General features: G+C 63.8%; 3 protein-coding genes across 5 annotated transcripts; 2 read left to right on the top strand and 1 right to left on the bottom strand.

The window, feature by feature from the left end:
- The first annotated feature begins 851 nt into the window (after positions 1–851).
- On the top strand, positions 852–3,671 carry CFAP73 (cilia and flagella associated protein 73). 2 transcript variants are annotated; one of them, XM_068161785.1, is made up of 7 exons: positions 852–964; positions 1,299–1,691; positions 1,838–1,956; positions 2,023–2,223; positions 2,342–2,554; positions 2,844–3,002; positions 3,101–3,671. In XM_068161785.1, exons 2-7 carry the CDS (start codon positions 1,403–1,405, stop codon positions 3,173–3,175), a joined length of 1,056 nt encoding a protein of 351 aa, XP_068017886.1. In that variant the 5' UTR covers positions 852–964; positions 1,299–1,402; the 3' UTR covers positions 3,176–3,671. The 2 variants fall into 2 exon arrangements, with proteins under 2 accessions (XP_068017886.1, XP_068017885.1); XM_068161784.1 differs by lacking the exons at positions 2,844–3,002; positions 3,101–3,671 and having other exon boundaries at positions 1,299–1,675; positions 1,864–1,956; positions 2,342–2,800.
- DDX54 (DEAD-box helicase 54) lies at positions 3,631–11,131 on the bottom strand. Of its 2 annotated transcripts, none has more exons than XM_068161769.1 (20): positions 11,038–11,131; positions 9,359–9,503; positions 9,205–9,275; positions 8,946–9,131; positions 8,801–8,850; positions 8,640–8,681; positions 8,280–8,375; positions 8,027–8,148; positions 7,752–7,813; positions 7,470–7,601; positions 6,962–7,172; positions 6,434–6,568; positions 5,954–6,175; positions 5,792–5,865; positions 5,480–5,680; positions 5,173–5,318; positions 4,980–5,093; positions 4,788–4,892; positions 4,033–4,136; positions 3,631–3,934 (listed from the first exon to the last, which is right to left on the bottom strand). In XM_068161769.1, the coding sequence occupies exons 1-20, from the start codon at positions 11,077–11,079 to the stop codon at positions 3,711–3,713; spliced, it is 2,484 nt and encodes an 827-aa protein (XP_068017870.1). In that variant the 5' UTR covers positions 11,080–11,131; the 3' UTR covers positions 3,631–3,710. The 2 variants fall into 2 exon arrangements, with proteins under 2 accessions (XP_068017870.1, XP_068017869.1); XM_068161768.1 differs by having other exon boundaries at positions 3,631–3,937.
- Positions 11,127–13,117, top strand: RITA1 (RBPJ interacting and tubulin associated 1). Its single transcript, XM_068161787.1, has 3 exons — positions 11,127–11,389; positions 11,724–12,319; positions 13,030–13,117. Exons 1-2 carry the CDS (start codon positions 11,151–11,153, stop codon positions 12,253–12,255), a joined length of 771 nt encoding a protein of 256 aa, XP_068017888.1. The 5' UTR covers positions 11,127–11,150; the 3' UTR covers positions 12,256–12,319; positions 13,030–13,117.
- The last annotated feature ends 436 nt before the right edge of the window (positions 13,118–13,553 follow it).

The raw sequence follows: 13,553 nt of genomic DNA on the forward strand, positions 1-13,553 counted from the left end.
GAGAGTGTGCAGGGAGCTTAGACAAGGAGGGGATGAGGGGAGCAGGATCTCCAGGGAGGGGATTAGGACAGCTGTGGAGGGTGGGTAACAGAAGGGCCAGAGCATGCAGGAGGGGGTAGAGGGACAAGGCAGGTCTGAGCACCCTGTAGGGGCAAGGGGAGGGATTGAGAAGGCAGTCAGGGGTGGTGGGGAGGGATCATGTGTGCAGAGAGATCTGAGTGCAGAGAGGGAGCTGGAGCAGATCAGCATCAGCCTGTGTGGGTGGGGATGGTCCAACAGCAGGGTGGGAGCAGAGTGCTCTGCAAGGGGAACAGAGGAATAAGCTGTGTGAAGTGGGGTGTGAAAGAATGCCTGTGGTGGAGAAGTGAGGGTACAAGAGACCTGCGTGCAGAGGGCAGTGGTGGGGTGGGAGCACACACAGAGGGAGAATGAAGGGGGCCTGAGGACAGGAGGAGGAGAGGAGCACTCCTGGGGCATGTGGGGACATGCAGCACATGCACTGTGGGTGAGGGGGTTGGGGTCTGAGCCCTTCCTGGGATGAGGATAAGGCCAGTGTGAGATGCAGGAGAGCTGGGGCAATGGGGAGGAGCTGAGCACTGCGAGGCAGTGTCTGGGGCCTGGCTGTGCCACCCTGAAGGGGTGTGGAGCCTGAACAGAGGGTTCTGAGGGGCTGGGGAACAGGGTGTGGGCAGAGGGCTGTGGCAGGACCAGCCTGCAAGCTGTCCTTGAGGAGGAGGAGCCTCGGTGCCCAGCACCCCTCCCTCGCAGGCAGTGCTGGCAGCCAAGTCCCAGGCAGGCGCGGGAGCCTCCGGCTGCCCTGGCAACAGTGTTGTGCTGCCGCCACCCCGGCTGCCCTCACCCAGCTCCTCCACCTCCTGCGGGCACAGGGAGGTGGCACCGGGCGAGAGGCCTTCGGCATGGAGCAGCATCTGCGCAGGGCTCTCCGAGGCAAGCTGCAGCTGCTGTGAGTGAGGCTCCCCCCTTGTCCTCCCCGCGGGGTGGGCACCTGGGCTCCCGGGGAGTGAGGGCTCGGCCCTGGGGTCAGCGCCCCCTGTCCCCAGTGGGCTGTTCATGGTCCCATTGCTGGACCCCCGTGGTGCCACTGCCAGGGTGGGCACTGCTGTGTGGGTGTTGGGTGCCTAGGCAAAGGGCTGTGGTGTGTCCCCAGCAGGGGCAGCCACGGAGGAGAGGGTGGTGGGGTGCCAGGGCTCCATCTCCACCTGCACACCATCCAGAGATGGCAGGACACCTGGGTGCCAACATGCTGCCTGATGTACTCCTGGGTGGCTTCCACACAGCTCCTGCTGCCACCTTTGGAAATGAGGAGCGGGGAGGAGGCAGGGAGATCCCCCAGAGTCTCACCAGAAAGCTGAGGTTGTGCTGTGACTTGTCCTCCTCCAGGATGCCACCCTCCACTCCAGATGGAGGGAAGGTGGATGAGGGCAGAGAGGGCCAGGTCCTGGCAAGCAGTGGTGGTCCCTGGGGGGGCCCAGCCATGCCACAGTGGCTAATGCCCCCACCTGAGCTCTCCCCACCCAGACACAAGAAGTTCCACATGACCCACAGCAGGACGGTGCCAGCGTGGGCTGGTGCCACCCTGCTGCCCTCCACACGCTTGCTGATGAAGAGGAGGGAGGTGGCAGAGGTGGAGCAGGCACTGCAGAGACAACAGGAGGTAAGGACAGCCCCCAGCCACTCCACATGCCCCCTTGCTGGGGGCTGCAGCCCTGGCTGTGGCATGCCATGGGAGATAACAGCTGGCAGGCACATCTCCAGCTGTTCATGGGCTGGCAGCTGTCCCCAGCTCGGGTGCACTGGGCTGGGGCAATGCCCTCAGCACCCAGGGGTCCTGTGGCCCTGCAGGAATTTCAGCAGAGGATGGAGCAACTGGCACAGCACTGGCAGCAGCTGGGCCAGAGGGAAAGGCAGCACCAGGATGATGATGCCTTCCTCAAGGTGCCAGGGCAGGGGCTGGGCTCAGGCTGGCATCAGTGCCCTGCTGACCCCATCCCCATGCCATAGGGCTTGGCGGCAAGGCAGGAGCAGGCGCTGCAGCGCGCGGACAAGGAACGGGCGCGGGCAGCAGAGCAGGGTGCCAAGGCTGCCCGCCTGTGCCAGGAGCTCCAGGGGCTGCTGCAGCACAGGGACCACCTGGCCCTGCGCCTGCAGAGCCTCCAGGGCTTTGGTGACTGCCTGCAGGCTGTGCTGAGCAGGACAGGGCAGGTGAGCGTGAGGGTGCCACGCTCCATGTCCCCCCGCCCCTGGTCAGAGGTCAGCCCTGTCCAGGGCAGCAGCCCCAACACCACTGCTGCAGCCTCCTAACCCCCTTCCTGCTGCCCAGTTCCAGGATGTCCCAGCCATGGTGGCCCATTTCGAGGCACTGGTGAGACTGTGGGCAACCCTGGCACGAGAGGCAGAAGCTGAGCAGGAGCAGCTGGCCCCGGGCTGGGCACAGCACCAGGAGGAGGTTGACAGCAAGCTCCTGAGCACCAGCAGCGAGGTGCCTCAGCTCCATGCATCCCTGGAGGCTGCCCCCCATGATGTGCTTCAGAGGGTAAGGGGTGACATGGGGTGCCCAAGGATCTCCCCAGTGAAAGGGGCAGCAGTATGGACCCTGAGCATGCTGCAGAGGGGAGATGCCCAACACAGTGGTGGTGGTAAGAAAGGCTGCACCCCCTGGGCTGAGCTGGGGTTCCTGATGTGCCCAGAAAGCAACAGCAGCAGCTGGGCATAGTGGGAGACACACAGCCAGGACTGCCAGGACCCCCTGTGCTGGCAGGAGGGGTGCAGGGGATCTGGGGCAGTGGCTGTGGGGCCCAGGGCTTTCTGTTGCTGTTGCCCAGGAGTCCTGCTGGGCCCATGTCCAGAGCACAGCCACCCAGGAGACCCTGCTGCTGGGCCACATCAAGCTGGCAGTGCTGAACCTCTTCCAGCTCACTACTACATGCCTTGAGGTCCCTGCAGACACAGCTTTGGAGGACACTGAAGCCCAGCTGGACATGGTCAGCACGACGCCCTGCCCTGGGTGGTAGGGCTGGAGGGGGCACAGGGACAGTCACATCCTGGAAGGCTGTGGCACTCAAGCTCCCTGTCTCCACAGGTGCTGTTTTGCATGCAGGACCTGGCTGCCATCTGTGCTGAGCTGTGCCCCAAGCAGCTGGAGCCACGTCCCTGACGCTTGCCTATCGCCACCACAGGGGTACCAGGGTGCCCCTGAACCAGAAGTAGTCCCCAGAGGCTACTGGGGCTGGGGAGTGGCTGCCACAGCCAGTGCTGGGGCCCAGGACCACTCTGGGGGTGGATGCTGCTCCCTACCACTTCTGGAAACCCCCATGACAAGAGCTGATGTGGATGGCAGCAGCACAGAGGATGTGCTGGAATGGTACCACACTGGCACAGGGCCAGAGCCTCACCCCCTGGCATAGCCTCCTCAAAGGGCACACCAGGCACTGGGACCTGGCTGCGGTGCAGGAAGGGGGAACTACTGCCTGTCTTCAGGCACCTCCAGAGGTGTTTCCTGACAAAATATAACCCTGCTGTGGACCTGCAGGACCTGCTTGTTTAAGGTGGCACAAGGAGGGACAGCTGCCCTCAGCACGACACTTGCAGAAGAACAGAGGACAGCGAGGATGCAAAAAAATCAACCAAATATTTACCATCTCCTTCCCAACCCGGGGGCGTGGGAAGCCCCTGGGGCACACCCCCTTCCCCTACACCTTCTTCCTCAGCTTGCCCTTCTTGGCGCCTCCCAGGCGGCGGCCGAAGGCCATCTGCCGCAGCTCCTGCACCCGCTGCCGGTTCCTGGCCTTCAGGCGCTTCAGGCCGCCGCTCTGCAGGAAGCGCTGCTTGGCTGCCCTCTTGCGCCGCTTCAGGATCTGCTGCTTGTTCCTCAGCTCCGAGCGCACCTTGCCCTGGCCTGCGGCCTGCCCCGGCCCTGCTAACGGCAGGGGACACCGCCAGGCTCAGCTGGGAGGACAGAGCTGGGGGGGGAGGATAACGGGGGGGACTCTGTTGCCTGCTCCAGGTACTCACCGTGCCCATGCCTGTGCTTCCCCCTGAACTGCTCCCTGCTGCGTGTGCCTTCCTCATCTTCATCACGCTCGTCAACCTTGTACTTCTGCTTCCACTTTTCATAGCTGGGGTGGGGTGGGTTAAGGGAACCTGCAGTGACTGCCCCTCACTTGATGCCCCATCACTCGACCCACCATGACCAGTCTCCTTCCCATCACTCGACCCACCATGACCAGTCTCCTTCCCATCACTCGACCCACCATGACCAGTCTCCTTCCCCATCACTCGACCCACCATGACCAGTCTCCTTCCCATCACTCGACCCACCATGACCAGTCTCCTTCCCATCACTTGACCCACCATGACCAGTCTCCTTCCCCATCACTCGACCCACCATGACCAGTCTCCTTCCCATCACTCGACCCACCATGACCAGTCTCCTTCCCATCACTTGACCCACCATGACCAGTCTCCTTCCCATCACTCGACCCACCATGACCAGTCTCCTTCCCCATCACTCAACCCACCATGACCAGTCTCCTTCCCCATCACTCAACCCACCATGACCAGTCTCCTTCCCCATCACTCAACCCACCATGACCAGTCTCCTTCCCCATCACTTAATCCACCAAGACCAGTTTCCTTCCCCATCACTTGACCCACCATGACCAGTCTCCCTCCCCAGGCCAGTGCCCTGGTGTGGGATTGATCCCTAGGAGCAGGGCAGCAGGTGCAGCCCCGCTGCCCCTCACCCCAGCTCTCACAGGGCAGGATACAGGTTGTTCTTGTAGGAGCTGCTGATGTAGCGCCCGCTCTCCGTCCGCACCTTCTTCTTCTCCTCCTGGCCGGTCTGCCCCACGAATCGCTTCTTCTTGCGGTCCCTGTGAGCAAGCAGAGGGCAGTAGGACCAGGCAATGCGATCCCCAGCCCCAGTTCCCCTCCTGAGCCCATGGCCAGACCCCACTCACCACTTCAGCAGCTGCCTGCTCTTGTTGAGGTTGTGGTTCTCATCGCCCATGAGATCCAGGACAGCTCCGGCTGCCTGCTGCTCGAAGGCGCTGCCCTCGCCACCCACGCTCAGCCTGAGAAGATTGGGTGGTGAGAGCCCTGCCCCTGGCACAGGCCAGGGAAGAGCAGCAGTGGGAGCCCTGCTGCACTCACCCCCTCTCACTCTCAAAGTCCTTAGGCCTGTAGGGGATGTAGAAGTCCTCGTCCTGCTGTGTGGGCTGCTGACGCTTTTTCCTGGGGCTGCCTTCTCCCCCTGGGCCCTGTTTTCGCTTCTGGCCCACCACAGTGGAGAACACATCCTAGAAGGGGATGGTGGAGGGGCTGGGAGAGCCACATCTGCCAACTAGTCACTGCACCAGCCCCTGAGCCTGGGCACGGCCTGGGCTCCCCAGTGCTACCAGCACCTGGCTGAAGCTATCTTTCAGCTCCCACAGCAAAGCCCCTATCCCTGCCCTATTACCTGGAGATCTTCCTCTTCTCCTTCTCCACCCTCCTCGGGCCCAGGGGGTGCTGTTGCCAGCCCCTGCCCTTTGAGAGCTGCTGCCCGCTTCTCCTGCTGCCCGCGCTGGTACTTCTCAATGACAGCGTGGTCGTGGCGCCGCTTGGAGCGCATCACGGTGCTGGCCAGCGTCCGGGACGTGGAGTTGATCTCAAAGATGGTCTGCTCCCAGGATGGCAGCGGGAGCCCCAGTGAGCTGCACATCCAGCCACATGGACCTCCCCTCCCAGCCCTGCCCAGCCGCCTCATGCCCACAGATGGGTCTCAACTCACCGCCTTGGACTTGTAGGACTTAATGCTGTCCACTAACTTCAGCCTCTCCAGCTCCGTGTCCTCGAAGCGAGAGCCTGGAGAAGGAGAACAGGGAGAGAGGCACAGATCAGCTCTTCAGCAAAGGGAGGAGGGTCCCCTCCCTCGGTGTCCTCTGGCACTCACTGAAGAGTGGGTGGATGCCCAGCTGGGACACATCCAGGTCCTTCGCCCTCTTGATGGACTCGGGCGCGGGGCCGGGCCGGGAGCGCAGGTACTGCTTCTGGGCGTTGTCGGCCACGCGGCGCAGGCTGCGCAGCTCCAGCGAGCTCTCGTGGTCCGTCAGCAGCAGGCACTCCTCATCGTCCACCAGGCTCTGGGGGACACGGCCCAGGACCCCACCAGCATCTGCAGCCCGGGGGACACCGTGTCACCCGGCTGGCACCCAGCCTTGCAGTGGGCAGCAAGCCAGGAGCTAACAGCCATGGGCAGCACTGTGGTGTTACATCAGCATCCCCAGCACAGGCGGCATGTAGGAGCCCCCCAGAACTCCATCTTCCCCAGCTGCACCCCAGTAATGAGAGCACATTGCCCCTCTGTATCTACCCCCAGCGTCCCAGCTTGGACATGCAGCCACCCCAATACCTATGGCTAGCTCTGCCTTACCGGTGGGCATCTCCTGGGCACCAGCAAGGACAAGTGGGCGCCCCAGGAAGAGGTGGAGGTCAAAGACGTAGGGCATCTCATCAGGAGCCACCAGTGAGTAGGCAGTGCCACTCCGTCCAGCTCTGGCCACACGACCTGACGTGGGGAGAAGGAGAGTGGGAAACCAGACCCAGTGCCACTCCAGCCTGCCCCTGGGAGCCCACACATGGTGTTTGAGGTGAGTGTGGCTGGCCCTGGGTCACTGGGGAAGGGGGCAAAGGGGAGGCACCAGTTCGGCCCCCACAGGCCAGAGTTGGGAGATCAAGGACATTCCTGCCCCTGCTTTTTCCCTAGTCTGTGTCCTGATGTCACAACACAGCAACCTCCTGTCCCAAATGTACCACCACCAAGGTAGTGGCACCAGTGCCAGCCCAGCAGGACACAGTGACAGGAAAATGTGGGGACAAGGAACAGCCCACTCACATCCTCCCTGTCACCCTGAGGAACCCCCAGGTTGCAAGGGCCCCTGCAAGGGGCACCGGCACCCACCGACACGATGCAAGAAGAGCTTGGCCTTGGCAGGGAAGCTGAAGTTGATGACGTTGTCCAGCATGGGGATGTCGAGGCCGCGGGCAGCCACGTCGGTGACCAGCAGCACCGGGCACTTGCCCTGGGAGAACTTGGCGATGTTGATCTTGCGGGCAGTCTGGTCCAGCGAGCTGTAGATGTGCGTGCAGCGGATGCCCTGTGCTGTCAGCAGCTGGGGAGTGGCAAGGACAGATCAGATCCCACCTGGGCCTGTGCCCTCAACCACAGAACAGGGCTCCCCAGGGCCCCTGAGACCTCCGGGTGCCCACTTGGACCCCCAAAATCCCACTGTGCTCTCCCCTGACTGAGGGGGTAGGCAGAGGCAGCATCTCCATGATCACATCTACTGGCAAACAGAGGCAGAGACTAAAGCACAGACCCCAGGTGAGTCTGGGAAGGGGTCTTAGGCACCCCTGGATGCCCACCCTTTGGCAAAGGCACATACTGGGCACCTTCAAATGCCACTTGCCTCCTTGAGATACTCTGTGTGGTGCTTGGTGGCCACAAAGACGACTGTCTGGTCCTGGGGTTTCACCACATTCCGGAGCAGGTGGAGCAGCACGGCTGGTTTGTCGTCCCCACGCACGTGGAAGAAAGCCAGCTGCAAAGGGAGGGCAGAGATCAGGCTCTTGACATCCCCACACCAGATGCTGTCACCCCCTGTCCCCTCTTTGCATGCATGGAGCCCCAGGGTGGCTTGCAGAGAGTGAGGGGCACAAAGCCTGTTTTGAGCCCTCCGGGCCCCTCTCACCTTGAGCTGCTCACTGAGCTTAGACTCCACATCCAGGCGGACCAGCATTGGCTCGGTAAGACCTGTGGGACAGGGTGACACACAGGGGTCACACATGGGATGTGCCACTGGCACCGCTCCCACCCCTTGGCATGGGGCACCCACTTGGCCCAGCCTCGACCCAGCTCAGTTCTGCCCGGCCTGGGCTCAGCCCAGTTACGGAGCCATGCTGCATCCCCATCCCCAAGCTCCCCCAGGTCCAGCCCCACAGCCACCACCTGCCCCAGGCTCCTCACCAGCTCGGGCAAACTCCACGAGCAGCTTGGGCAGCGTGGCAGAGAAGAGGACGGTCTGGTGGGAGTCTGGGAGGCGGGCGATGATCTCCTGGAGCTGCTCTGCAAAGCCCATCTCGAAGAGCCTGCAGAGAGTGCATGTGGGACGTGGCAGCACCTCTTTGGTGCCTCCACACCCACTGATGCCACCTCCCAGGACCCCTCGGTCCCACCATTGGCCACCCCTCACAGGGGGACCCCCCTGCGCTCTGCTGACCTGTCAGCCTCGTCGAACACGACGTACTCCATGGTGTGCAGCTTCAGCTTCATCTCCACCATCACGTGCACCAGGCGCCCAGGCGTGGCGATGATTCTGTGGGGACAGAGCTGGCGATAGGACCAGGCAGGGCAGGGGGGGTGTCCCCACACCATCCAGGGTGCAGGTCACAAATCTGAGCCAAAGAAGAGCCAATAGAGACCCCCTTATTTCCCATAGGGAACACTGGAAGATGCTCCCAGGGGACACCAGGACACATCCATCAGGCACTCTGAACGTAAGCACCAGTGATACCCAGGTGGTGGGTGGCTCTTGGGGCTCATTTCCCTGCCATGTGTCCTTTCCCTGTGCCCTACTCACATGTCAGGGTTCTCATGCAGGGCAGCAAACTGGTCTTCCATCCTGCGAGAAGGGACAGAGGCTGGGGTGGTGCCAGGTGGCACAGGGCAGCTGAGCCCCTTGACAGGTTTTGGGGAGGCTTTAGGGGAGTGGGGCCTGGTGGGGACAAGGGGATAGCTTACTTGTCTCCTCCCAGGATCAGGGCTGTTTTCAGGCCTGTAAACTTGCCCAGCTGCAGGGTGAAAAAGACACGCACCAGGGGTGCCTTAGAAACAAACCCTTTGTCCCAGCCGTCCCTCCAGCCATGCTCCCATTGTCCCTCCGTACCTCTTTGGTGAACTTCAGGGTCTGCAGGGCCAGCTCGCGGGTGGGAGAGAGGACAAGGGCCCGTGCCCCCGCCTGGCTGGGTGCCTTCAGCCGCTCGAACATGGGGATGAGGAAGCAGGCCGTCTTCCCGCTGCCCGTCCGCGCCATGGCCACCACGTCCCGCCCGCGCAGGATGGCCGGGATGGTCTGCAAGGCACCGCCTCACCGTCACCGTCACCGTCCCGCCACCAACCCCCGGGGCAGGGGTCACACCGCTCACCTTCCTCTGGATGGGTGTGGGCACTTTGTAGCCCTTCTTCATGATGCCCTTGAAGACAGGGTAGCTGAGGCCTGTGGGGACAGGGACAGTGAGGGGACGTGGGCAGGGGGACAGTCTCCACCCCAGGGGCAGCTGCCCCCTGCCCTGCACAGACCCATGGACTGGAAGCCCCCGGATTTCTTCTTCTTCTGGTTCTGGGCCCGCACCATGGCCCGCGTGTCCAGCTCGGTGTCAGCATCATCACCATCACCATCATCCTCCTTGGCAGTGGGGAAGGCAGGCAATGGTGGCACAGGGACCTGGGGACAGCAGGGATGTGACTGCAGTGACAGAAAGGGACACCAGTGCTGGGGACAGCGGTACTGGAGACTGACACGGGAGGCACCAGCACATACGGGGATTGTGGTACACGAGGACTGGGGATACTGGTTTGGGGGACAGCAGTACACAGGGACACCAGTGCCAGGGGCGCTGGTACACGGGGACCAGCAGCGTTCGGGGGCTGGGGATAGCGGTACGGCAGACATGAGCACTGGGGTCACTGATGCTGGGCACAGTACTGGCACATGGGGACCGGACCGGAACGCTGGCACTGGGCAAAGTGGGGACACTGCAACGTGGGAGCCGGGGACACCGACACTGTGCAGTGGGGACACTGGCACATGGGGATCGGGGGCGGCGGTACCGGGCACAGTGAGGAGGGGCACTGGCACACAGGGATCGGGGGCAGCGGTACCGGGCACAGTGAGGAGGGGCACTGGCACACGGGGATCGGGGGCACCGGTACCGGGCACAGTGAGGAGGGGCACTGGCACATGGGGATGGGGGGCAGCGGTACCGGGCACAGTGAGGAGGGGCGCTGGCACATGGGGACCGGCACACCGGTACCGGGCACAGTGAGGAGGGGCACTGGCACATGGGGATGGGGGGCAGCGGTACCGGGCACAGTGAGGAGGGGCACTGGCACACGGGGATCGGGGGCACCGGTACCGGGCACAGTGAGGAGGGGCACTGGCACATGGGGATGGGGGGCAGCGGTACCGGGCACAGTGAGGAGGGGCGCTGGCACATGGGGACCGGCACACCGGTACCGGGCACAGTGAGGAGGGGCACTGGCACATGGGGATGGGGGGCAGCGGTACCGGGCACAGTGAGGAGGGGCACTGGCACATGGGGACCGGCACACCGGTACCGGGCACAGTGAGGAGGGGCACTGGCACATGGGGATGGGGGGCAGCGGTACCGGGCACAGTGAGGAGGGGCACTGGCACATGGGGATGGGGGGCAGCGGTACCGGGCACAGTGAGGAGGGGCACCGGCACATGGGGACCGGCACACCGGTACCGGGCACAGTGAGGAGGGGCACTGGCACATGGGGATGGGGGGCAGCGGTACCGGGCACAGTGAGGAGGGGCACCGGCACATGGGGACCGGCACACCGGTACCGGGCACAGTGAGGAAGGGCACTGGCACATGGGGATCGGGGGCAGCGGTACCGGGCACAGTGAGGAGGGGCACTGGCACATGGGGATCGGGGGCAGCGGTACCGGGCACAGTGAGGAGGGGCGCTGGCACATGGGGACCGGCACACCGGTACCGGGCACAGTGAGGAGGGGCACTGGCACACGGGGATCGGGGGCAGCGGTACCGGGCACAGTGAGGAGGGGCACTGGCACATGGGGACCGGCACACCGGTTCCGGGCACACGGGACAGCGGCACTAGGCGCGATGGGAACACCGCCACGCGGGGATCGGTGACACCGGTGGCACCCCCCTCGAGGCCTCTCTCCGGTCCCAACCACTTCCCCCGCCGCCCCCCTCCCCCCCCCGTACCGGCGCTCCCCGGGGCTGGCGGCGGGCGCGCGGCGGCGCCATGTCGGTGGCGGCGGAAGCACGTGGTGCCGGGAGCGGAAGGGGCGGCCTCGGACCGTCCCCGTCCCGGGGCCATGCGGGCGGGCGGGCCGGTACCGGGCGGCGGTTCCGCCGCTGCTCCCGCGCTGCCGCGAGCGGGCCGGGCCCGGGGCCGGGGCGCGCGCCGGGCGCGGGCCTCCTTCGTGGACGAGTCGCTCTTCGGCAGCCCCGCGGGGGCCCGCCCGGAGCCGCCCGGATTCGCGCCTCCCTGGGCGGCAGCGGCGGCACCGGCAGGTCCCGGGCGCGGCGAGCCCCGGCCAAGGAGTAAGTGCAGGTGAGCGGCGGCGCCGGCCCGCAGCCCCGGGGGTCTGGGGGCTCGCTGAGCGCCAGCGGCCGCGGGGTGCCGGAGGGTGCTGGCTCCTGCCAGCAGCGGCTCTCGGGCGGGCAGCGGCAGCTCTCGGGCGGGCGGGCAGCAGCTCTCGGGCGGGCGGCAGCTCTCGGGACGGACGGGCCGGGCTGGGCTGGGCTGGGCTGGCCCCGGAACTTCTCTGCGCCGACCCGCGAGGCTCTGCCCGCCCGCAGCACCCCAGCGGGGAGCCGTGGGGGTCTCGGTGCTGCCGCTGCCCGCTTTCTTTAACCAGCGCTCGGTTTCTCTCCTGCCCGCGCAGGTTGAGGAGCCACACCCCGTCCTTCTGCGACGAGTCCCTGTTTGGTGCCAAGCCCGCGGGTCCGGCCTGGGCAGCTCCCTGGCTGAGGAAGGAAGATGTAGCCAAGCTCCATTCGCTGCTCTGGAGCCCCCCGCCTGCCCCCCAGCGCAGCCCGGCGCCCCGCTGCCGGGAGACTCCGCTGCGAGCCGTCCACCCACCCGCCCCCGCCGCCCCGGCAGCTGCGGGCTCCCCAGGGGGCCGGGAGGACAAGTCCTGCGTCGGGAAGCGTCCCGATTCTAGCTCCAAAGGCCAAAGTGCTCCTGGCAGAGGACGTTCTCAGTCTCTCAGCCGGCTGAACACCCCCTCAGGTGGGCTCTGCCTGACTTCACACAGTCCCAAGACAGAAATGTGTAAAAAGCAGAGGCCTCTGACAGCCCCTGTGACCCCCCAAGGAGCTCTGATGAGGGGTCGGTCCAAAAGCATGTCCAGACCTCCTCTGGACAGGAACTCCTCGGCAGCGGGTGGCTGCAAACCCAGGCCTCCTTGGAAATGAAACCAAATGCCCTTCTGGATCTAACTACAGCCTTAACCTGCCTGAGCTGGGGCTTAATCTCCTGGTGAGTGAGTTCTGGGGGACCCTGGGACCTCCCATGGCTGCAAACAAAGGATGGGAATGCTGTGGTTTCTAGGAAGATGAGCATGGAACTAGAGGTGACCACAGCACTGGAGCAGGGCAGGCTTGGTGGCAACAGCTGCTTCCACTGACTGTCCAGTGGTTGTGATAAGGTGTGGAAACAAGTTAGGTTCCTTCTGTCCAGGAAGTTGGAACAGCAGGAGGCAGGGTTGCCTACAGCACAGGTTCAGGTACACTTGCAGCATAGCCCTGTGGGGGGACAGGCAGGCAGGCCCTGAGCTTGGGTGGGAGTCACAGGAGGGAGCAGTGGTGGAGATCCCAGGAAAGGCTGGCATGGGGAGTTAGGGTCTGAGAGCCCTGACAGGAATCTCCATTAACCACTTGTGGAGAGAGGAGTCCTGCTTTGGCCTACCTGTTGTGCACAGTCACAGAATTTATTTGACTGCAGGGGGTCTGTAGGCCAGCCTCCTGTTGGAGGGGGGTGAGTTGTGGGAGCAGGCAGGGCTTTATCTGGTCAGGAGGTGGAAGCTCTCAATGACAGAAGCTACACAACCCTTCACCACTTGGCTGTCCTTGGGGTAAAGTGTTTCCCTTTGTACCCAGCAGGAACCTTTCTTGTTTCAGTTTGTCCTCTCATTCTGCACCTGAGCACAGAGCTTGGCTCAATCCTCACGGTCTCCTCTGCTTTTGCAGGTCATTGGGAGGCTTCTCTGAGGCTCCCCAAAACCTTCCCTTCTCCAGACTGAGTGATCCCCATCTCCTCAGCTTCTGCACATGGGATGTGTGCTCCAGCTCTCCCTCTCTTGGTGTCTTTCTGCTGGCCTTGCTCTGTTCCCTCGATGCTTTGGTAGTCTCCTTTGGCAGGGAAGAAGGGAGGATGAGCACAGAGGTGAGGAATGGCAGCGCCCTGCTGCTTCCTGCTGGTGGTGGGATCCCCCCAGGCTGGATGGAGTTTGTGACAGACAAGGATCTGCCAAAGGGGTTTTAGCAGCTTTGGTGATGAGGAAGTGCTGTGTGGATGTGTAGTGCCGTGGTTGTACTGAGGGTTGTGAGGTGCCTGTCACCAAATAAATGATCCAAGGCAAACCTGCTGGGGTACTGTGTGTGGTGCTGCTGTGTGGTGCAGGCACAGCTCGTGTCCCCAAACACTGTCAGAGCAAAGCAGCTCCTCAGTTTCCATTCCTGAGGTGGGAAAGAGCAGAGATACAGACCACAGG

This window comes from Melanerpes formicivorus, unplaced genomic scaffold, assembly GCF_026170545.1.
Source record: "Melanerpes formicivorus ecotype bairdi unplaced genomic scaffold, bMelFor1.0.p_v2 SCAF_60, whole genome shotgun sequence".
In the NCBI taxonomy this organism is placed as follows: domain Eukaryota; kingdom Metazoa; phylum Chordata; class Aves; order Piciformes; family Picidae; genus Melanerpes; species Melanerpes formicivorus.